This window comes from Corvus cornix, chromosome 19 (genome assembly GCF_000738735.6).
Source record: "Corvus cornix cornix isolate S_Up_H32 chromosome 19, ASM73873v5, whole genome shotgun sequence".
NCBI classification, from domain to species: Eukaryota; Metazoa; Chordata; class Aves; order Passeriformes; family Corvidae; genus Corvus; species Corvus cornix.
This window is the reverse complement of record NC_046348.1, coordinates 7,154,957-7,179,809: the sequence shown is the minus strand read 5'-3', so window position 1 is coordinate 7,179,809 and position 24,853 is coordinate 7,154,957. Positions and strand designations below refer to the sequence as shown.

Sequence of the window (24,853 nt, the reverse complement as noted above, 5' to 3'; positions counted from 1 at the left end):
GAGTAGCTGCTTGTAGTTACTCAGTGCACTTGTTTTCAGCAGGTTTTAAGGGCTTGCCTTGTAATGGTTGTTGCGTGTAAGAAATCTGACGTGTCTGGACAGTATCTAAGTACATTTAGTCTTCTACAATGCTTGAATAAAGCCCTTAAGTTATTAATTAGAATAGAACAGAAGTTCTGGGCTTGTTTCTCAGTCTGTGAATGTGTGGTATGTGTTACTACTGAATATGAGGTTCTTGCCAGTCTCTTGACCTCTGGAAGGATTGAGTTACCCTCCATTTCTTAATGTCCCGATTTTTCCATTGCTTCTTGCAGCCGACTTCATTCTTGCCTAACAAAATGATTTTTTTTGGCATTGCAGCAAGCTGGCACTGCATTTTCTTTACAGCTGTGAGGCACCATTACCAGAGCTGCGCTCTTGGCTATATAGGATGACATTGCTTAAATTAATGCAACCAAACAATATCCTAGCAAAACTTGCAGAATCACAAATTGCACTGCTTTGCCCTTTTCTCTGCCCATCCCTGAAGTGGGGATGGTCAAGACCTTTCAGACAAGTGTTTTCTTGCTCCTGTCAAGTCTCCTATCAAGACCTGAAGCAGCTGCCATCACAGTGTTGGTTTTTTCAACCTCTCTCTGCTTCTCTGAAACTTTTAGTTAATAACTGGAAATAAAGCTGATGAAGCTTTTGGCTTCCAGCTCTCCTCCCAGATCACAGGAAGCTCTGCAGTGATGCCTTGGTACTTTTTTTATTCTTGAGTAGATGTCATTAACAAGTAGATGTGTTTAAACTCACATCTTCCCCTGGCAGCTCATTTGTGCCTCCTTGCTGGGCATGTGCCACCCACAGCAGATGACTTAAGGCTGGTATATCATGTTCCTCTGTGCTGGGATGTCATGCATTCCTATGGGAAACACAAAACTGAGCTTGCTTCCAAGGCTCCTCGGTTGTTCGCCCGCGCTGCTTGCTGAATGTAAGGGCTGGAGAATGCCGATCTGGGATGGGCAGTGCAGGGTGGGATCGAGCTGCCCCCGCCTCTCCCCAGTGGAAAACTGTGTTAAGTTTCCCTCGCACTGTAATATCTGAATTCCCAGCAGCCAGAGGACCAGACTTTTGTTCTAAATAACTTCCTTTCTTCCTTTTCTCGAGGGGCGATGGAGCTAAAGATTAAACAGCACTGAAAGGCAGCTGCTTCTCTTCTCCTTTGGCAGAAAGCAAGTTGTCGCGTCTCTGCATATGAAAGTTACTGCCAAGAACTCTCCCCCCCGTCTCCTGCAGGAGAGAAATTAAGGTCGTTTCCTAAGCACCCGAGTTGTCGCTGCCTGCCTTTGCAAAATATCGTTTGATGTGCTGCATCAAACCCGGATGCAGGGCGTGCAGCCTCGCTGGTCTACATCTGAGGGGGGAAAGGAGGGGAAGAAAGGGAGGGGAAAACGAAAAGGGAAGGGAAAAGGAAAAACCGAGCGCACCCGCGCCCGGCGCTGTGCCCCGTCCCTCGCTGCCGCCCGCTGGGGGAACCGGCAGCTGAACTCCGGCCCGTGAGCGGGGCGGACCACCCGCGTGTCCCGGTCCCTCCTGTCCCCGTCCCGCGTGTCCCCGTCCCGCGTGTCCCGGTCCCGCCTGTCCCTCCCGGTCCCCGTCCCGCCTGTCCCGGTCCCCCGTGTCCCCTCGCTGTCCCCGCAGCCCCGCGCCGCCACGTGCGGTGTGGGCGGGGCAGAGGGGGCGGAGCCTGCCCTGGCCCCGCCCCTCGGGCCGCGCCTGCGCGGCGGGGGCGGCGCGGCGGGCGCGGGGCAGAGCGGCGGTGCCGATGCCGCGGGGCAGGGCGGCCGCCGCGGCGGGGAGCGATGATCCCCTACTTCTCCGATAACGCCGTCATCTCCCAGGGCGCCATCGCCCAGCTGTGAGTACCGGTACACACCGCCGAGACTCCCCGAGACTCCCCTTCCCGGTGCCGCTCCGCCTGCCCCGGTTCCCGGCGGCTCCCCCTGCCCGGGCGTGCGCTGCTCTCACTCCGCTGTTCCCTCTCTCCTCGCCCTCCCCGTTCCCCGTAGTTCGCTCCGCCGCCGGTTGCCTCCGGGCAAACTTTCCCCTGGCCGGCACCGCAGTGTTGGAAGTGCTGATAAGCACCGGCAGCGCCCGGCAGCTGCTGCTCCCTCACCGCTCACTTCCCTGATTATTTTTTTTTTCACTACCAGTACTCCGAGTCCCATCCGAGCGCTTCTCTCACGGTTACACGGGAGCTGCCCGGGCAGCTCAGGGCTGCGCTTCCTCCCGCCGGAGCCGCTGGTTTCCCGTGTGGTGCCGGTGCGGGGCCCCCGCGGCCCCCCAGCCGGGCTTGGCGCTGACAGCGGGGTACAGATCCCCTGCCCGCATACTTAGGCCGTCTTTTGGGCTCAAAGCAGAGATTAGCCCCTTTATCTGATCTCTCGGTTTATCGCAGAGCGGCAGAGAGGGGCTGCGGGGCTGGGGTGTCCCAGGTCGGAGCCATAGGAGCAGGACCGGGACCTTACACTCAGCACCTGTGGGTGACAAGGCAGGGACGTGAGCTGCTGCCAGTTGTTAAGTACTGTCAGTCTTGGACAGCCCCAAAATGCAGTGTCTCCGTGTCCCAAGCTAAGCCGCATGGAAAATCAGGCTCTCCAGCTGCACACCCGCCTTTGATATGCAGATATGAATAATCATTTAATTTATAAACAATTAACAGCCACTGCCTGAGTCGTGGGGTTTGGCTGGAGGGATTAAGGAGGGAAGTGGCAGCTATGGGGTGGTAGATAAGGAGTACAGAGAGATAGTCACTGTGGTCTAGCCACGCTTGATACTTCTTTAAAGAAGCCAACGGATTGCTTTATCTCTTGGAAACATCATGAAAGGCTTCCAGATAGTGGGATAAAGTGCTGGGTCCCACCTGGAACTGTGTTCTTGTCACAAGAAGCTTCTGCTAGAACTGCAGCTGCCGTGCACTTACGAGGTCTTTAGTAGATATCTCTGCTTATGCTTCATATGGAAATGAGTCCCCAGCTCCTGTGCCTTCTTTTGTGAGCGCTAGCAATCACTGCTGCAGTTGGTAATCAGTTTAGTTAAGTGTCTCTGAGCCTTTCATACTCAACCCAAAATGTTTGTAGTTAGTAATTTTTTTCCGCTCGCAGTGTTGCCTGTAAACATCAGGGCTTTCCCTGCGGTTGCTGATAATGTAGGTTTAACAGAGATGTACCTAAACTGTTCTTCCAAAGCAGTGATGCAAACAGGATATGCCCTGGGCTTCGGGAAGTTGCAGTAATTCTGGAATTGTGGCGAAAACCCCAACATACTGTAGGCTGAAACATTTCCTTGGAACTCCGGATGATTTACCGAGCTAGAGTAGGTAGCCAGGTAACAGTTTAAGTGCTTTTAAGGTGTTTGTTTTATCCACCGCTCAAACACTTAACCCGCACTTGGAGACTGTACGGAAAGGGATCAAAAGAGAGGGGAAATGCTGTTCGTCTCTGCTCCCTCCGTCACATGTCACACGGATCCCTGCAGCAAAGTGCCTCGTGGTAGTTTAAATGGACACTTGGTTGGAAGGACCACCCTTTCCTTTTCTGGGGAGAGAGATAACAGAGTTATCAGAGTGGAGCTTACACTGTCATTTGCCTCCTGTAAGGGAAGATTAATAAGCATGAGAATGACAGAGCTTTTGGCCCACGCAGAAGTGTTCTCACAGGGCTGAGTGCTGGATTAATATTTTGCTAGTGTTCTCAATCAGGATGGTGCTGCAGCTCTCGGGCTGGCGTAATAAAGGCCAGTGTTTAAAGTTTGTGCTCCTAATTACAAGTTCACAAAGGCTGATTAATGTTGGATGTCCTTATTTCATCATGGACAAGACCTGAAAGTCCAGATTTAGTTGTTTGCTATGCTAAAAATGTGTTCTCTGTGGAGTGGGAAGGGCAGTGGTGACCCAAACATTATCAGAAACTTCTGTTTCAGTGTATTCTTTAGTAGATGTATTTGGCTGATCAGCTCTGACTTTCAGAGATCAGCAGAAATTACTCTTGTGTTGACGCTTTTAGTCAGTAATGTAGTCAGCTGGTCTGAGTCTAATTCATTTCAGGTTCACAAGGATTCAAATAATGTCCGGGAGACTTGTGTTTATCAAAATGCTCAGGATTTATAGTTGTAACTTGTTCCAGAAAGTCTTGCTACTCTCACTGAACCTAGGCGGAATTCTGCTGATTAACTGGTTTGTTTGTGTGTAGGATTCAAAATTTACTTTGGTCTACTAAAACTCTAAGGCAGCTGATGGAAAAGATAGAAAGAAAAAAGCAAAGCTTCAGATAGTCTGCAAATATCAAAGAATTTTTAATGAGAAACTTGGAGGAATTGCCATGGATCAGTTCTTCCTGCCTGTAGTCGCTTCCTCTGCCTCTGGCCAAGTTTTAGTTATTTAATCCATTGCTGGTGTCCCTGAAGTGGCTTTTCCAAGTTCCTCTGATAATGCCAGATTCCTCTGTCACCCAGTTTTCCTCTTTATCTCAGTGACAAAGCAGGATGACCCAGTGATCAGGGCACTCACTTGGGGTTTGAGAAAACCCAGCTCTTGCTTTCACTGTGCCACATCCTTCCTGTGTGAGTCTCACTGGGCCGTGCTCAGTCAGGGAGTGGGGCCAGAAGGTGCAGAGGAATGCTCAGCCTTTGTTCTGAACCTGAGGATTGACCACCTCACTTGGGTACCCACGTCCACCTGGCATTCTGGGGCATATTTTGTTGTGTTTAAATACTTTTGACTCTGCCTTGACTTCCTTTCTGCCAGGCTGCAGTGGGAGTCCTCCCTGGGCACACATCGAGCACATGTTGAAGCACCCCTGTCCTGTTTACTCCTTCATCCTCCAACACTCGGGAGCCAGATGGATCTAAAAGCACAGATACACTCACTGCTTTCCATGGTTCTCCTGCTTGCCTTGTACCAGTCTGTTTTCTATTATAAGATGTTAACTCACAGTTTTTATATGTATTTTAAACTTTGAGGGGGGAAAAAAGGAGCAGGAGTAGACACTTTCTTGACAGCATTGTGAGTTTATGGCAGAGCTCTTAGGGGAAAAAAATAAACCAAGAAGTTAAACTGAATTATTTTCAGCAATAAGTAGACACAAAATAACCTTTCAGACCCGGCTTAGCAGCCTGTTGCTCTCTCCCGTAATCAGTTTTCTTCTAAGTGACAACCCTTGTGCAGAGTGTGAAGAAACAACTCTTCACAAGAAGAGGAAGTTCTGAGACTGTGCAGGTAATTACAGACTGTACAGTAAATTACAACACTGGGTAATTCAGGCTCATTGTGTTGCCACCTCCGTGCTGTAACCTGTCTGTGTGCCCGGTCTTCTTGGCCGTTGTCCTCCCCCACCCCTTTCATTTTCCTCTGTCAAGGGGCTGTGGCCTTTATGGTGGGAAATTTCATGACCACCTAATCTTGACTTGTGCCAAGTGCCAAGTCAGGAACTTAGATAGGTGTGTGGCTGCTGTTGCCATTCTTTGGAGAGCTGCTTATTTATTTATTTCTTGTATGGGAAGCCTTACAACCTTTTTATCTCCTCACAATGTTGTTGCTGCCAAAACCCTTGACCGTTCAGCAATTAGACTGCAAGCCTCTGAGCAGCGTGTTATTGGAAATCTTTAATTGCTTCTGTGCCATTGTAAAGCACTGTAGCTTTGTGAGTATTTTACCTTTGTGCTGAGAGTCGATGATATTCAAGAGCTGAGGAGGAGATGCTTGGAAACTGCTGCAAAAAGACTGGAAGATCAGAAGAGTGATTCCAGTTGCCACTGTCAGCTCTAAACTGAAGTTGCCTTATGAGCTGAGGGTCGCTCTGGTTGGAGGTGCTTGAAATGCAGAAAGCACTTGTTTAGCCCTTCATCTCTTGTAGAGGCTGGTGGGATCAGGGCAGACTGCAGCAGTTGTTTTCTCCCTTTAAGTGTGCATTGTGTGCTCAGGGTTTGTATGAGGCTGCAGAAGACAGCCTCATACTCCATCAGGGATGTGATGGGAATGTGCAGGCAGGGGAACCTGACCCCTTACCCTTCCTGCCCACCCCTCCACGCAGCTGAGCTCACCCTGCACAGTGGATGGGCTTCCTGTTGACAGAGCAGAGTTGTCGGGGATTTCTCATCTTTTTTATTTCTTTGCTGCTTGTGATGAAACAAATGCGATGCTTAAGAGGCCTCTTACTACCCACTGATTACTAAAAACTACTCAAATAGGTTGTGGTATTTGGGTAAAAGTAGTATGGTCTGTGCAGAAGTTGATCATTAACTAAGCCAGGGCTGTATTGTTCATAACTACTTTTCCTGTTTGGCTTTTCCTTTTATTCCCCTGGAAGCTGTGGGTATTTGTCTCGCCGATCCTTCCTGGTAAGGGCTGGAAGAGAGACAGAGATGGTTATCGGACATCAGATCAAAACCTGAGCCACAAACCAGTGTTTCAAGGACAAACCCCCCACGCACCACCCTTTTTAAGCAATATGTTTTAGTTAGGAAGCCCACGCTGTTGGGCTGCCAAATTAATGTTTTAAAAGGATTTAAATGGTAGAGTTGACTCTGAGATGGTGTTGTCTTGAAACATCTGCAGATGTTCCTGTCTCTGGAAATGCTTGGGATTTTTCTAAAGACCACAAAGCAGAAGGACCCCAGTGAAATTATCAGCAGAAAAAGAAAGACATTTTGGGGCCAATTAATAGCTGGCTGGGATTTTTTTTTGCAGGACTCTATGTCCTTGCACCTTTATCACAGAGCCCCTGGTTAAAATATTGCTTCATTGTTTTTCAAACAACTTCAGGCTAACTTTCTTGACAGTTGCTTCTTACTAGTGTTTGTGGGGTCAGAGAAAGTTTAAAATTCTGTGTCCCATTTTGCAGTAGGCTCTGAAGAGCTGCTGTCTCCCCTGCATTGGTCTGACAAACAGCATTTAAATTATCAGCCTAAAACTAGTTCAGCAAATATTTTTCTCCAGTGTAATGGATGTAATGTGTACAGAGCAAATCTGCAACTTGAGTTTCCAGCCATGGTGTTTCATAGCAGCTGGTTGGAGACTCAACTTTTCACAAACACATGGAGCAAAACTCACTCCTGTCCTTAATACTGAACACTTTTGCTGAAGTATCCCAAAGCCACCCCTTTGGTTTGTGTGTGCATTTGGGCCAGAGCTTGGATTCAGCATCTTGGGAAGGAACTGGAGACTGGCAATAGCTGTTCTGCAGCCACCTATTGCTGGGTTGTGTGGGATTAACCAAGTGTTTTGTGACAGAAGCTTTCTGGTTCAAGGACATCAGCTGGTGGACGAGGGAGGGTGAGGAGAAGAAAAGCCTGTAAAGGTAAACTTGAGACAAGTCCCAGAGTTGCTGAAGGCTGGGAGTGACACAGAAATCCAAACTGGAAGATCTCCATGTAGGGTTGACATTTCTTGGCGTTGGCAGCTTTATAAATTTGGGCGCTTCTAAGTATATTGAGGCTACAGACTCCTTGTTCAGTGCATATCCCTGTTTATCCAGTACTTACCTGCCCCTCACCAACATCATGTTCAGCCCTTTGGGCTCTCTGGTTTACTTGCAATAAGCCATTTAAGCAGAATGCTTTTCCTCAAAACACCTTTGTTACAAGTAGGCTAAATCCAGACTGCTGAACCAGAAATTATTGAGTCCTTTCTTTTAAACAAATGATCTTTGTCACTTATTAGCAAACTCCTTCATTTGTTCACACACTTCTCACAATGGCTTAATGAGCTCCATGCTGTCCCACTGGCCAGGGCTGGCTCCTGCCTGGGAACTCCGCAGGTCAGGGTCTGAGTTGCAGTGTTAAACCTCCAGCTTTTCCCTGGAAGAGCACAGATCTGTGACATCTGACTGTTGCAGTGTGGCTTTAGTGGAGGCACTCAGGTGGATCAGAGTAAGTTCATCCCAAGGTCCAGAGCTGTCTGGAGTGCCCAGGATGGATTGGGACCCCTGTTGAGTTGAGCTTGGAATTGTCTGCACAGTGGTATTACCGTGTATAATGTGCTGGATTTCCTCACTCTCTGTGATTTGTTTGCCAGCATGAAGAGAATGAATTTGCTTCTCTGAGCCTCTTGTTGCCCTGCAGCCTCTTTTCTTACAGTATCCCAATGGGATGCTTTGGAGCGGGCGGGTACCTGTGGCTTGGCTCAGTCACCTCTAGCTGACAGGCACGGACAGCCCTGTTCTGGGTGTATTGCTGATGTTTTGTGACTCTCCAAATGGCAGGTGGGGCTGGTGTAGGGTCGTTTTGATTGGCAAATGATAAATTTACCTTGGTCAGATTATAATGTAAGGGGGAATCTCATTGGCACAAAGGTGTAAAAAGCTATAGTTTGTTTTATCTTTGTCCTTCTGTTAGTTTGCTGCTTGCTTTCTGCAACCCGATGCTGAATTAAAATGAACCCAAATTGTGGGAGGAGTTGCACTGGGGTTTTTGTTTGTTTAGTTTGTTTGGGTTTTTTTGAGGGCTCATTGCATGGTGGCGTGTGAAGAGCTTGTCACTGGCTTTGTTGTTGTTATTGTTAGGGTTGGTTTGTTTTTTTTTTTTCCTTTATTTGCTTTGTAAAAGAGATGAAGAAATCAAAAAACAAATGCAAAGTAGAACAGCCGCATTCCTCTGTGGCGAAGAGACCGAAAGCCAGTTAGTCTAAATAAAAACAAACAGTTTGTCAGCACCATTCCTGGCCCTCCTGTTGGTTTGCCATGATGAGAAAATTACAAGAAAACAAAAGAGGAATATCCATGTGCCTCGATAGCAAATGGGAGTGACACAAACATGCGCCCCAGAGGTGGGTGATGCTGTGTCCAGAGTGTGTGAACATGACTGGTGTGTGGGGGTGTCTGAGCCGGCCCAGGAGCCACTTTTCAGAGAGCAGGGTCAGGAGATGGGCCAGGACATCACCCAGATTCCCAGCACAGTCCCCAGCAAAACCTTGACACTGCTGTAATCTTCCTGTCTCTTTTGTCCTTAGTTCCTTCAAGTACATCATGAAATGTTCTATGAGAGGCTCTCTAGCTTGAAATTAAGCAAATATCTATTCTGGAGCCTTTTAAAAAGCTGTTTAAGAGCCTTTTCCCTAAAGTACACTGTGTTCTTGTTAGAGACTTCCCTGGGTCTGTGGTACATAGCAGTGTTTAGTATTCTGATGGTCTTTCTACTTTAATGTGTGGTTTTTAAAGGGGTTTCTATGCTTTTAGGAAATAGGAAGACCTGAGTTAACCACAGAAAATTGGCTGCCAAACTGCTTAAAGTGCTAATTCTGCTGAAATTTAGCACCTGACTTTTGCAGGGATAAACACATCTGGAATCTCTAGTCTTCTGAGTTCAAACTTCAGTAAAATAAAACTTTATTTAATGTGTTTCCAGTCTGAGTCTTAGTCAGCAAAACTTTGCAGAGTTTTTATGTTGGGTTAAAAACTCCTTTATATGCATTTTGAAGTAAAGCATTGACATCCCCTTTAACTGAAAGTCGCATGAAGGTGCTAAAAGAGTTGGTTAATTTGCAGCTGTGCTGAGAAATCACAAATGCTAAACTGCAGGGCGATGCTTCAGAATGAAGCACGTTACTGTTTTTCCTTTAATTCACTTTTTTTGTGAGCAGATACCATGAAGAGCAGATGGTTCATGGTACTGCTTCCCTGCTTGTATTTAAAGTAGCTGTATAAAACCATTTCAATTCTTAGGAACATCTTGAAGAAGTTTTCTTGTCTCCTATTTAGAAGTCTCCTTTTGCCTGTTGGGGTGCCCTTCGTTTCAGCTTTTATTTAAGTCGGGAGATGCTGTGCTGGTGTTAGACATCCCACAGTCTGTCAGCTTCTGTTTAAAGTGGTGTATGATGAGTGATTAATGGAAATTATTTCGGGAATAAAGGACTCCTGGTAAGCTGATCCCTATTCAGAGCACCAAAAGAAAAAGCAGAGTCACAAGGGATGTTGTCTCCAGGAAGAACTTGTAACATCCGCAGGGGGAAGAGTTGGATTGGAAAGTGATGCTGAGCTTGCATTTTGAAATGGATCATAATTATATCTCGTGGTCTGATTTGGAGAGCTTTTCCTGATGGCTCCGGAGGCTGATTGTCACTTACACCAGCAGGATGTTGGAGTGTTTTCCGTGGCTGCTGTCAGGGTAGGTGTGCTGTCCTGGGTGTGTGTGCTCTGAGCTCCTGGGGACAGGCAGCCTTGCCTCTACAGGTTGTTACCCCATTCCCTCAGTGCTGGGTCGCTTAACCCAAAGTGAAGCTATGTTTCTTCTTTGGTTTGCAGCTTTAAATCGAATCTGAAGCTTGTATTGACCTTCCTTGTGCAAAGAACTGTCCTTCTAAGTGTTGCCCTTAGAATCCATTAAACAGAATCCATTAAACTATTCAGCTATAAAATGCTTCTGATCATTTGTCTTTGATGATTCCTCACTTCTAGCTGATTAAAATTTCAAGTTATTAGTTGCAGCCACATTTAAGTTTGTATTCCTTTAATTGTGGCTTCCCTGTTCCCTTGAATGAAGTCTCTGGCGTATTTGCAAGGGGGAGCAGATCAATGGCCCGATTGCAGGCTGTATCAGCACAACAGGTAAAGCTCCCTGTGACTTCCAGTTTCAAATCAAAACCTATTGAAAGAAACCTGGCACGTGGCAGTTCTCTCTGAAACAGCCCACAAACCATCTCACATCACTGGCTGCTGCTGACTGTCCGTTTTGCTAATCTAAAGGGACAGTCATTTCCTAAACCGATTTTACTGTTCTGCTGGAAACTGTCATTCAGGGATCAAATACCATTGCAGGGGAGGATGCAATAAGAATGAGAGAAAATTGAAAGTGCTGAGTGCTGCAGAAGTTAAAATACTGAACAAATAGCTTCCTTCTATATTTTTATGAGTCAAATCCAACAGCCTCTTGATGATTTTTGATGCTTTTGGTAAACAAGCATCTGCTTCTTCTTAACAAGAGGAAAAGGCTTATTATTCAGCATTGATTTCTTTGTGTAGAGACAGAGTGGTCCTTGTTTTGGTGCTCTATTTACAGGGGTCTGTTAATGTATTTACTGAGGGCAGCCAACAAGGCTGTGATCAGAGCCAGGCAGCTTCCCCAGCGTAATTCCTCCATCCCATGCCCTGGTTGGGGTGGTTGCAGAGCTGAGTCCTGGCGCAGTTCCCTTTCTCAAGGCAGCAGGAGCTCTGCTCCTTGGCTGACCACAGCCATGCTCGGTGCTGGCCACATCCACCGTGACCAAAAAAAGATGGAGCAGCATCCTTCTTGACCACTTACATCCTGGGCCTGTGCCTGGGGAAGCTGTGGCTGCTGAGGAGGGGGTGGGGGGCACAGGGTACCCCTCCTTGAGTGGGTGCTGGGGGCTTGTCAGCTCCTGGTCACACCCATCTCAGGGAGATGGCCAGCCTGGCCGTGGTTCAAGCAAGTCAGTGATCTCCTTCCATCTGTAAAGTGCTGGACATGCTTTGTCTAAATATAGGGGACCCTGGACTTGGCTGTGGCGGGGCGGGACAGTATGTTGACCTCAATGTGTCTCCTGTGACACTTGTGTTACAGTTGTATTTAGAGCAGATGGGTCCTTCTTGTGCGACGCTGCCAGTCAGGCCAAACATGGTCAGGTCTGGGACAGTGACATGCAGGGAGATTAGCATAAAAATTTGTTGTAAAATATCCTGTCTTAAATGCATTTAAAGGTAGTGGGGGGAGACTTGGTTGTTAATCAACTGCTCCGGGGTCTGTCAGCTGTCATTTGAAGTTTTAAAAGAAAGGTGCTGTGTATGAAGGCAATGCTTTCAAACTCTGGTGGCAGAGGAGATTACTGTGTTGTTTAAAGATAATCGACATGGACTGTGTTAATTAAGAGAGAAAAAAGATAAGTATGTGTCAATCAGAGGGGTGCTGTACCTGAGGATTAACTAATCAAAAAGCCGGTGGTTTTTTTTCTCTGTTCCTTGATGCAATAGATTCTCCTTATGAAGTTTTCTCATGTTGATTGAAGTGTTCTTAAGAATGTATTTGTGAAAGCATTTTGTTGGTACCACAGCAGCTGGCTCACTTTGGGCAGGCTGAGCTGGTAGGAGCACAGCACATGGTGCTCAAACACTGTGGAGTGTTCTCCTGGGTATCGCTGTCCTGCTCCGTGAACCCGGTGGTATGCATTAAAAATGCCCAAGGATGTTTAAACAGTATATAGCACAAGAAGAATGTCATGTAGAGCTTTCATCTGGGAATGTCTTGACTTGGAGACCTGGAAGCCTTTGGGGACTATCATGTAAAACAAATTCCTTTCATGGTCTCGCTTCCGGTCTGGGTCTCTTGCTTTAAAAAGTGCAGAGAATCAAATTTCTTCTGTAAACACCAAGTGCCCGGATTTCTTAATCAGCATCCTAATTGTGTTAGCTACCCCCTTTCTAGTCTGTGAACCGCCGGGCTCGGACTGCAGGAAGAACGATTTTGTGCATATCTTCAGTCTCGAATTCCAGGGACATCAGAACTTTGTTTGCACAACTTGTTTTGCGGTTGCTTTTTGGAATCTTTTTCTTTCTCTCTGGGTGGATTCCCTGAAGCTGCCTTGGAGGCTGAACATGGGCCACCAACACGTGCTTTGCTGGGACTCCCTCAGTGTTGCATAGCCAGGGAGATGGGCAGTAAAGCATTTTGCTATTCATGCTGCGTGGAAAATGGGTCGTTTTCAGTCTGTAATAACTTAAATCCATCCCTGTTTAACTCCCTTCTTCATTGCCATGGTGATCCTACAGCCTGTGCCCAGGTTTGTATTCCTTGAAATAAGTCATTACCTGACAATCTGGCATCAGCAGGGTGTCCCCCCAGCCTGTGCTGCTTCATGGCAGTGACAACAGCCACAACTCAACACATCTCCCCTTCCCCAGCCTCAGCACCAGGACATTCCCTCCCTTCCAAGGCTGCTGAGCGCTGGCAGAAGCGATGGGGACAAGCTCAGCAGCGAGGTGACACAGGGAGGGCTGTGTGAGGCTTACTGTAGGAGCACGCGCTCAGCAGCAGCCCAGTGAAACCCAATCTGGAGCTGCCGGCAGCAGGCTGGGCACAGGGCTGGGTGGTGAGGATGCAGCTGGTGTCCGTGCCAGGGCTCTGCCTGCATTGCCTCTGCTTTAGGGGTTCGTTGAGCTGGTTCATCCATAGGCCAGGAGTATGAGGGGAACAGGAAACCCACATGGACTTTCACTTCCATCAGACACTCTAAAATGTTGTTCACCTTAGAACAAGACCTAATCTGCTTTCCTTTGCCTGTAATGAATAAATCCCAGCCCTGCCTGTGAGGGAATACATTGGATGTGAGTATGAAACTCAGCCCTGCAGAGCGAGCCTCAGGGCATCGGGAGGCAGAGGAATGCTGCAGGTGGTTGGGGTTGTCTCGGCACAGTGCAGCCCCGTTGCAGCTGCGTGGGCTGAAAACTTGGGCTGCAAACAGCAGCTGTTGTTGCTCTCTTTGCCGGCAGCGAGGCAGGGATGAGTTTCTGGCAGGGATAAGTTTCTCAGCCCAGAGCTGTTGTCTTCTGTGCAGTCTCCAAAGGTCACCACTGCTCTCTCTCCAGCGTACCCAGGCTGCCCAAGCTCTGAAGTTTGCAAAGTTATTTCTGGAGCTCAATTCAAATGCTGTGGTGGCAAAGGAGCTCTAATGGCATGTCATGGTTGGTTCCAGCAGTGGATGTGGCTTGCAGACTGGTAACTCACTCAGGTGTTAAGTGGGTATCAAAGCTCCCCACAGCCTGGTGGGATGACCTGAGGCTGGTTTGATCCTGTCTCTGAAACTGTGTCTGAGCGTGCTTGTTTCATGCACCTGAAGCAGTTGTTCTTCACTTAACACACAGCTGTGGTCATCAGGGTTCCCTTTGGCAAGTTGTATCCTCTCTGAATTCAGCAGAAATTCTCTCCTTGTTTGGAGCAAGGAAAAGGAATTAGTCTTTTGGAATTCAGATTCACACCCATCCATCCTCACCTTTGACTGTCTTCTGGCAAACTGTGAGTTTTTCCTGTTGTCTTAGTTTGGCTTCAGAAGTTGTCCATATTGCAGCCCAAAGCAAGGGAAAGGTGACTTGGTGCTGGTGAGAAGGGATCAGTAGGTAAGTTCATGTGGACGAGTAACAGTTGGCATTGCAGATCTTTCTGTGATGATGCCTGTCTGTGTCATGGAAGCTGAGTTCTCTCTCCAGGGAGCCCCACCTTGGAGAAGAGGAAGTGCCTGTAGACAGTTCCTTTTTTTAATAAAAGAAAAAGGCACAAATGCAGATGTTGCTAAAAATGCAGTTTGCGTCAAACCCCTGAACCCAAGTAGGTTCCCACGCTTGGTTTGTTTTTCTCTTTGGGCTGTTTCTTAACTTGCAAAAGTGCTGAGTGGTGAGAGGTGGCCTTTGGTGGAGAACCACTTCCCTTTTCTCTCCCTGCTGACAGTGTGACTGACCCCTTTTCGGTAAGCTGTGGTCCTTGTTTTGCTCGGCACTGAGTTTGTTTCTGTTTTGGGTATCAGAGAAGCCTGCACTTGTCTGTGTTTGCTGCCAGCTGACCCTGTTAATACAAATGTCAGTGCAGGGCAATCCTGAATTATCCTTGCCGTTTAATTTTCCCTGTAGGGTTTTGGTGGGTTTTCTTTATTAGTACGTGGTATTGTGCTTTACAGAGCCCCGAGATCTGGCCTCTGTGTGAAGAGAATCGAGCACCTTCATCCCTTGCCTAGGAGCAAAGGCTTAAACTGGAAGCCAAACCTTGCTTGCCTCTATTTAATTCATTAATACTGTAGGCAGTTATTAAACCAGGTGCTTTAAAAAGTAAACAAGGGAAGTAGGGATGTTGTTTATTGAAAAACAAACTACAGTGAAGGTGAAAGAGATACTTCCCTGGGGAGGGATGCTGGAGGAATGCGATGTTTTATCTGGTGTTTGATGGAGAAGTGCCCTGGGCTGTCAGGCTGCACATAATCCAGCTGTGCACCGAGCTGCTGGTGCACCCTTGGCTGTGGGACTGATGCTTTATTAACCAGGACTTCTCTTGTGGGCAGGTGCAGGGAGGGGAGGATGGCAGTGAGAGCTGCCCCCGGAGCAGGTGTGATTCCAGGCCCTAAGCCTGCCTGCAGAGGAAGGGAAACAGCCAGTTTGGGGAGCAGGAAGAGGGAGGGAAGTAGCTTGAGGTGCTGAAAACACCAGCAGGCTGCTGTGCCTGCCCTCCTGTGACTTCTCCCATGCCAGGCCCAGCGAGCTGTGGGGGAATTGCTGCTCTTGCAGGGTGAGTCCTGACTGCTCAGAGCTCGCCCGCATGTCCCCAGCTGCCCTCTCTCCCTCCTTCCACGCCTCGGGAATGAGCTAAGTATTGACGCCTGCTCTGCCACTCCTGCCAGCCTTGGAATTTTGCTGTTTTCTTGGGTTTGTGTTTTGCAGTGGCTGGATTAAGGGAGGATGGTAGAGCTGAGCTGGCAGCTGAGGTGTGCAAGGCAGTATTGGCTGCTCATGTTAGAGCAAAATCTGGGGGGCTCTTGAGGGACTGCAGAACTCTCTGGTCATGGGGAGCTACAGCTGGAGCCAGGCTTGGCATTGAAATCCCGTTGTAGCCTCTCAGCTCTGTTAGGATGCTGCTTCTGAGCTCTTTTCTGCAGGGCTCTGGTTAATAAATACCCGCTAAGAGAAATTGTATTTCTGTAAATCATACAAGTAGTGGACTTTTTATTCAAACGCAAAGTGCCTTGAAATCTTCATTTCCCCTACCATCGCTTATCAATGTCCCATTTCTGCTAAGGATAAGGGTGAACAGGGTGGGAGGATGTGACCTCCCTGCAGTGCCCATGTGTCTTGGGCATGGCTGTGAGGAGGTGACAGCACAAGGAGGTTTTGGCCCTTGCCACGCTGACCTGTTCCTGTGTGTTTTGTGGGAGGATGTGGATGGAAGGACTTCTCCTGCTGAGCCTGTCAGGGAATGGTGCCAACTCTCTGGTTGTGCTACTTGGCAAGTGCCTGAGCAAGGGCTGGGCTGGACAGGACAGAGCCTGCTGCAAAGGAGCTGCTCTGATGAGTAAGGAGAGATGACTTTTGGAAAGTCATCCCCAGGCTCGCAATAACTTAATTGTTTATGAGGATAAAACATTGCCAGAAGCTGTTTAGGTGCCTCCTTGCCTTATTCACAAAAAGGTTTTCTCTCCTTTCTCTGTGAAGCAGTTTCAAAAGAAAACTGCAAGGTTTCTTTCTGAGTTTTACACTGAGGACTGAGAGTTTCTCATTGAAGCTGGTAGGTGGTACAGATTCACCTGTCTCCTGGCTGGGAGGCACAAGGCATCATCCAGGAGGTCGTGACAATGCATCCAGTGATCTGGGTTATCACATCTCTTTGGCACAGTCCCTAAACTAGTAACACTTTCTCTTTTGTGTCCTCAAACCAGTGTATTTGGTGTTTGTGCTTGCAGTTTATGAACAGAGCTGTGCAGTATAACATCTGGGAAGGCATTTATTATTTGTTTGCCATCTGTAAGTTCTGTGTGGATCTCATTTTGTAGCGTAATGATAATTTAGTTTGAACTGTGCAGTGATTTCCTTGTGCAGGAGGAGCTCAGCCCTGGGCAGCACGTCAGGGAGCACAGGAATCACTCCTGTTTCCTGCTGTTACTGCTGGTTAGAAACAGAGCCTTCTGAGGGCAGTGTCTGTGCTTTTTGTGCAAAAGGCTTTAAATAGTTCTGATGTGACTTGTACAATTTCTACAAAACCTTTTCTGCGTGGGAGAAAAATTGGTACAAGTCGCAATTTCCGTAGGAGTTGCTTAAGTTCTTCTGCTTGCGTTGGTTCTCTTCCCAGCGAGCAGGGAATTACAAATAGCACATCACTGGTGGCCTTGAGGTTGCTGCTTCACTGCAGAGGTGAACATGGAGCGGAAGGGGGTTTTTCCCCCAGCTGTAATGCTGAGGATTGTGAACTCTTTCATAGGTATGTCCTGAGTAAGTCTTCTCTTGAAAAAACCTGCTGTGCAGTACAGAGGACTGATGACAAGCCTGGGGTGCTGATAAAACACAGCTCAGCTCTTTTACCTTTGCCAAGTTGGCTCCTTGTCTTCTGCTGTCCTGGACTCAACTTCTCCCCTAACCATGCTGAGTGTCTTTTAACACCAGTCTGTTCCAGGAGAGTGCTTCAAAGAGCACTGAAGCTCCCGTAGGCTCTGGAAAGCCAGGTTTTGAGAAGTATTTCAAAGCCCACATTAGGCTTGGGAGCCATCGAGCTGTCAGCAGGGTGACATCAGTAGTGGATGGCAACACTTGTTCTAAGCCCTAATTGCCCTTTTTACAGACATCTTTTCTGCCTTTTGTGTTTCTGAAGTGTCTCAGACTGGGGCCTGCTGTTAGTGTCCCACCTGAGGAATCCTTTCTCCTTATATATCAGGGGCAGTGTGCAAAGGTGATCTTGCCCTGAAAGATGATGCTTTAGGTGAAGACTGTGGCAGGGACTGTCCAAGCAGGATGGACCCAAGTGGAGCAGCCATCTGAGTGTGGCACAGAGGATATCAGGCCAGTGATTGCTTTTTTTGTCCCTGTAGTGCATTACAGGCACTAAAGTCAGCATCTGCTGACTTTGTTATTAGAGTTACTTGGACTTTCCTAAAAATTTGGTGCCTTTCCTCCAAGAATTTTCTTTACTGCTTGAATCTCAGAGCTAGGGCTTTGTTGTGTGTGTGTATCATGGGTTTCTTTTCTGGATACTGATGCATCTGGAGTTAGGATTGGGGGCAGGTGATGCCAGGAGTGCCAGTAGCATGTCTTGGCTGCACAGTGAGTGTCCCCACAGCTGGATTTGGCACAAGGCTCTTGTCTCCATGGATCTGCAGTTCTCCCAGCAGTGCTGATGGCCATCTCCTGCCCTCACTCCTGCCCTGCGGGAGGTGCTGCCCTCCCTGCCTGACCTCCTTGTTCCACAAGAATGATCTGCTTTGCCACATTCTTCAGCTGTTCCAGCCCTTTGTATGGGAAATTACTTTCCCTAGTCCTACCAAGTTACACTTACAGCCCGTGGTTAATGGCCCAAAACAAGGCTCCCCTGGCCTTAGGAGAGAAGGTGGCCTCCTGGAAGGATGCACCTGATGGGAATCTGTTTAGTTCTGCTGCTCTTTCCTCTGCAGGCAGGTGGCTGAGAGCTGGTGATAAGGGAAAGTGATGGAATTGAGAAGATTTTTAACCTCTCAGCCCTCTTAGCTACACACTGCATTATCCACTAAAAATAGTTGCTAATTCCACCTTCTGGGGGAACCTCAAGCACAGGCTAAAGGATTGCTAATATTAGTGGTTGGCTTCACTGATAAAGTTAACTGTGTGAAAGCTGTCTGTGAGTGCTGAATTCTTTCTCCTCCTCTGCAGCCTAACATCTTTTAACAATTGTCTTCTGTGTTGAGATTAGAATGGGAGGAGGAGAATTTATTTTTATCATTAATAATACTACTATTATTTTTTTAAGTGTCCTTAAGATAACTCAGTGTTTCTCTAGTTCAGGTTGTAAGAAACTGTGTAGCTTGAGAACCTTCAGAGGATTTATTTGTCAACAAGAGCTAGAAATGCTCAGTAAAATTTTTTTATGTGAGAATGGTTTGAGGAAACATGTTCAGTGTGCCCAATGAATTTATTGGTTTTTTGGCTTTAACTTTAGTATGGGTAGAGAACTCTGATCCATTTTAATTTAGGATCCTTTTCAAAATTCTGGTTTTTTTGAAACATCCAGAGCATGTTTGACATCTGGTTCAATTTCAGGGAAAAAGTTCTGAGAGAAACTTTGTCACTCAGGAGTGATGAGGGTATGACAGCACGGTCTAAATATTGGGATATGCTGCAGCCTTGGGAAGAGTCTTTCTGACTCCGTGCATCTGCTTTTCTGGAGCTTGGAAAACCTCATTTTTTACATCCCTGGCAGCAAAATGGAGAGGTGCCCAGAAATGTGCTTGAGCTTAGGGGGAAATCCAACTTTAACACAAGCTTTTGTAATTCTTGTACTTCTAAAAATGCAGTCAGAAAAGCCTTTACTAAAGCAGTCAACCCCAAATAATGAAAATACATGGCAGGGCTTTTTACTCTATTAATTTCCCAGTCCTCATCCCTTAGAGGAAGGGAATAACTAACTAGGTTTGATATTTGTTTAAGTGGAGAAAGGAATAAAAAGTTCCTAGGCTCTTGCTCAGTTGAAGGACAAGCCAACATCTTTCTCAAAGCATGGAGCTGCTGGGATGCACAATGCCAGAGACTCTCCCATCCTGTCTTATCATATTCATCAACCATCCTGTTGACTAGAGAATTGTTTCTGGCTTTCTTCAAAGCCTCTAGGACTGTCTTATCAATTCTGAGAAAAGCAGGAACCCTCGAGTATGCAACAGGATGGCTGAATTGCAGAATCTGGAGTGTGTCTTGCTTTTTCCACGAACCACAGCGTCTCCAAGAAAACAACTGGAAGATGTCCTTAAAATACCAGTTGTTCTTCAGTACTTGAGAATTCTTTATTGTCCCTTTTTACAAATTTCTCTCCTCATGTGACTTCAGAAAGGGCAAAATCAAGGCATAAAGTGATGTCTGATTTCAACAGCATTACAGTTTCTTGCTTTGTGATTTGTAAGTCTTTGAGAGTTAACCATCATGCAACTCACAGAGAGTAGTTTTATGATTTCTTGATCTGTTTTGTACACTAATTTTCTTTTGGCTAACTGCTGAAGGGAGACATTTGTTTCTGCAGGTCATCAGCTGTGTCTGAACCACAAAGCTCGGGGTTAACGGAGTCCATAATTACCCAGATGCGTGGGCTTGTTCTATTCATCACCATTTAGAAATGTGGATCTGTCATCTTGACTTTCAAATCGAAAATGTAGCCATAGGTTAATCCCCTCTGCCTGCTCAGGTTGCACCTCTGCAGGCAGAGTGGCACCAGCACATGTTCTGCTTTTCAGTGTTTCTCTGTTTGTGTTGTTCCCAGTTATGCTTTGAATGTTTGCAGTACTTACATGGAAGGGGGGAAAGTTCTTAACCAACAGAATAATTTGGTCTAAATCACTTCCTTGCAAAAGAACAGAGAATGCATTCAGTGCTTTGAACCTCTCTTGTTCGTTGCTTTTTTCCTTTTTAAAGACAAGACAGTTTTCCTCACTCCCTGTTTCTCTCCCCTTACAGCATCAGCGAAAGCTTCCTCACTGTGAAAGGTGCAGCTCTCTTCCTGCCACGAGGAAATGGGTCATCCACTCCCAGGATCAGTCACAGGCGCAACAAACATGCAGGTAAATTGTGGTATCGATGGCTGGGGCTTGTCTGCTCCCTCTTGTTTCAGAGTCCACCTTCCTTGAGCTCATTCTCACCTGATGATACACGTTTGTCTGGTCCATGTGTGTATTATAGCCTGACCTGCCAGTCTCAACGCTGATAGGAAGGAAAGGTTTCAGAGGTCTCCTGTTCAAACAGGATCATCAAACAAATGAGTGACATCAGGGCAGCAGTCATGACATGGTGGAGACTTGAGAGTAACTGCCCCCCAAAATATCATCCTGTAGTTGTAGTCTGAGAGAGGGAGGGGAGGGTTGCCTTCAAAGCCTTCATGCACTGCACTAGCACACCTGAGGTTGTGATACGGGGTGAGTAATGGTCCTTCCTAATCTGAGAGTAACCAGTTATGATGGAGGAAAGGGAGGAGACTTACCAGACTCACCTCTATGTGGGGTGAGGAAACCTCTGAGCAAAGTCAGTGTGACTTCTCAGAGCTGTGAAGCAGAGTGAGTAATACAGAGTCAGTTACAATTCCGCCTCCTTTATCTGCTGGAAGTTTGATTTGTGGTTTTGCTTTGACTCTCTTTGAAAAGTCGCTCTGAATATTGTAACTCAAACATTTCAGGGTAGGGTATTTTTCATTGGCTATATGGTGCTTAATCACTGATGGAGTTTTACAGGCATCAGATAGTGTGGGGATTTTCCCTTCCATAAAGCAATCAACAGGAAACAAAAATAAATTGAGACCTTCAGACTTGCAAATGAGACAGAGGTAGAAACAGAGACAGGAGTCAACGTGTTTTGCCAGAAAGTGACCAGGAAAAACGTGATTTGGTTTGGTTCCAGGTGTAGATCCCTTTGTACTTTGACACCATCAAACTGTCATCCACCTCTGCATCTGTCAGAGTTACGGATGTGATGACTGGCCACCTCAAAATCTGTTTGCAAACATATTTATAGAAAAAGTTTAAGTCAGAAGGCATTTAATTATATACTTCCACTCAAACATAGCACAAGTGGTACCCAAATTGCTTTGGTGAGATGCATTAATTACCAGTTGTCAAAAGAAAATGTTCTGATACTTAATTTAAAGCTGGCCTTTCTGGTCGAGAGTGAAGTGAAATGTCCTTTAGCATGAAAGTGGAGTCACCAGACTTTAAGAAGTTTCTCTTGGCCCATCTTGCTTTTTAATCTCTCCAAAGTCCATTGCTGAAGCCCTGGCACTGCTGCCTTGGCTTTGCCTTACTGAGGAGACCCACAGGGGAGTTTTCCTGGTGAACACCTGCAAGGCAGCACAGACAGCTGTTGAGTCTCTCTCCTTGCTGCTTCTGCTTGCTCCAGCTGATTTGCATGAGGTCTGGAGACCTTGGTGGAAAATAATTGCTTGTCTAATCAGCTCAGAGCTCTTGGAAGCCAGATTGCCAAGGAAGCAAATCCGGTGTGTTGTAATTGCTTACAGCGAGATGTTTGGTATTGCCGAGGCTGGCTTGCCTAAGGGGTGGGATTTTTGTTCTTAGAAGACCTATTTTATTCCTGTTTCTTCAGTTTACAGGGTGAGATTTAATGAGACGTCGGTACTTGTCCTTTCCTCAGCTTCCCTGCCTGTCAAGTGATGGGAATGCTCTAGTGACTTTTTTTATGGTGCTTGGAGTTTTCACTGAAGAGAGTCCCTTGTCTGAGTGTGCACCAGATTTCTGTGAATTTTTCTAATATCAGCAGACCAAGACACCAGAGGATCAGTGTGTCACCTTCCTGAGCAAAACATCTGCGCCACCAGAATTAATCAGTGATGTGGAGAGTGTGGCTGGCAGAGTGTGTGCAGCTGCCTCCTTTCTGGGACACTGATAATCCATGCTCAGCTTCCATCCCCATGTGTGACTTATCTCTGGCACACAAAATTAGAAGGGGGTAGAGAGCGGGCATAACTTTCCAGTATGGAATTGCTGCCTATGGATGCAATAGTATTTCAAGTGGCTCCAAGAGCATTTTCTAGGAAGGCTGACTGACCTTCCTGACCTGCCTTTTTAATTCATCAGAGGTGCTAGAATCCGGTGTGAAGAGTGAATGGGTAACAGGAAATCATTAATGCTCACACCCATTTCTCTAATCACATCTCCATAAATAGGAATCATTGGCAGATTGACTAGATATGGTACCAGCTGTCCATGCTCCCCTCCCTGGGTGGTCCTGTGCCACCTGGCAAACTTCTGTGGGATGGTGGGCTTGCTTTTCCACAACAAACAACGTTGGAGGAGGCCAGAAAGGGATGTAACTTCCCTGGCGCTTTTGCCATCTCTGGAATACTGTGAATCACTTTTCAGATCCCACCCTCGCCCATGCTTTGCACCTTGCCTGCCAGCTCAAGGAAACAAAAGCATCTGCTCAGCGCAGGACAATGTGATAGGAAGCAGCAGCCCTGACATGAATGCCAGCAAAGCCAGCTCTTCACAGGCCAGGATGTGATATCTTTGTGCTGATTCTGGCATGTTAAAGCCTTTCCTTTGGTTTTTCTTAATCCAGGAAGTTTACAAAATGCCTTGTGTGTTTGGGACTGAAAACGCTGCAAATTGATTAAAGCTGGCCAAGGAAGCAATCCTTTACTTTCCAGCTCTGGAGATCCCAAGGCTGGCACGGGAACAGGGAGGAGTGTGGTAAACTTTCTGAGGATGAAGGATAATGGAGCTCCTTGACTGAGCCTTGCAGAAAGGGTTGTCGTAGAAACTTCCTCTCTTCAAGTATTGAGATAATCCACTAGTCCAGGTGATTTTATTTTTTAAACTCCAGAAACTTTGTCTCTTAAGATGGTCCCTAAATTACTGGCAGCAAGAAGTAGGAACTGCTACATTTTGGAGAGGGGAAAAAGCTGAGGTGAAGCATCTTTGATTTCAGACTAAGACATGTGGATGCTTCATGAGTCAAATACTTGCTGAGCTCTTCCAGGCTGTGGGCAGGAGGTGCAGAGAGACCTTCACTTGTTGACTGACAGTTCTCGACGATTCCCACTGTGGTAATAGCTGCAGCTTGCTGGAACTGAGCAGTGCCATCAGGATTTTGCACTGCTGTTGACGTGGGGAGATCCTGTCATGGCACTCCCAGCAGAACAAGCATCTGATGGATGACTTTGCCTTCCTGAGTACCCTACCTCCATAAATAATTGCTATTTAGGGAGGCTCATGCCAGCCACTCCCAGTGCTGGGAACAATGTCCATGGGCAGGAAGCAGCTTCAGGTGCTTGTCGCCGGTGATACTTTGTGATTTCCCAGGCACTGCTGAGTGCCTCAGTGTTCCCACCCCCAGTTAAAAACGCATTCCCAGATCGCTGACTCATATTCCATATGCTGAAATTTGTTTCAAGGAGGAAGGAAGATGAGAGCAGGGAATGCAGTGTCCTGTGTAACCCACTCCACGCTATGGGTCTCTATGCCATCCAGAGAGGGGCTGCACAGCCCTTCAGCCTTGCTCTTCCACCAGCTATAAAAATCATTTGGAAACCAGGTACTCTCACTGGGCAGCCTTTTCTTTCTTCCCCTTCCTTTTTTTTGGTATTTCTGGATGCTTCTCCATGTCCAAGGTTTTCCTTATTTCTGAGAATCCGAAATAACATGGGTTCTAGCACCACTGGTGAATCAGAAAGGGAGGTTGGGGAGATTAACCAGCCTTCCTAGAAAAGGTTCTTGTAGCTGATCCTGCTGAATATTTGCTCCCTGCAGTGTTGCCTAAACTCAGCTTCTTTGCTGTGGGGGAGTGGGAGAAGGTAGAAGAGTAAAAGCTCCTCTTCTTGCTGATCTGCGCCACCCACCTGGCAGCCCTGCACTCTCCTTTCTGGGAATGCTGATTAATTTGCCATGTAATGATTGAAAAAGCAGCCCCTTGCAGGAGGTGTTGCTGCTGGCTGGTACTCAGGGGGTGATGTTGGCTCTCTACATACCAGGAGTAGTGCTGAGAAGTCAGTGCAGCAGTGCTGACAGAAAAGCATCTCACTTGTCTTTGAAATGCTCGATGTTTTAGGAACCTGGGACACTTGACTCTTCTTAATAAGACTTAAAATCACAGTCATGCAGTAAATTTAATTTTCTTTTATTTTTCCTCAGCTTTACCAGGAAAGGTGTTGCAAGCGTTTTCTAGGAAAAAATTATAAAAGTTTGATTTTTTCAGGTGGCAGTTCTTAGCTGCTTTTGGGCAGGGTTGGTACACAACTGTAGGTGGGCATGTGCTGCTCTAAGGTGGGACTAAATCTCACTCCAAAGAGAGGATACTTTTGCCTGGGTAGTAGTTCTGCACTGAGTAATAAGCTGGTGTAAAAGAAATGGCAGATTTCTGTTTTGGAGCATGTGGTAGAATGAGATGTTGAACCGTGGGGTGGGGTCCATTTCGACCTAGTTTGACTTGTCTGTCAGAGGAGCTCTTGAGTACCGAAACACTGTTCATTTCTGTTCAAAAGGGTAACAGAATTTAGCAGGAGAGAACACGGTAACACAGGAACAGGTGAGCACACAGAGCAAAGAGCAGCTGACTTAAGAGATGACAAAACTCCCATCTCTGAGTAGGTGGGAGTGACAGTGACGACACTCCTGGTGACGTGTCAGGTTTCTCGGTGGACATTTGCTCTGGCTGGACAGCCA

At 46.9% G+C, this 24,853-nt stretch overlaps 1 protein-coding gene across 1 annotated transcript in view; it reads left to right on the top strand.

Moving 5' to 3' along the window:
- The window catches only part of SSH2 (slingshot protein phosphatase 2), an 88,184-nt gene that overhangs the window by 38,056 nt on the left and 25,275 nt on the right, over positions 1 to 24,853 (top strand). The window contains 1 exon segment of the mRNA XM_039562907.1: positions 20,145 to 20,248. Within this exon segment, the coding sequence (XP_039418841.1) occupies positions 20,145 to 20,248 (104 nt within the window).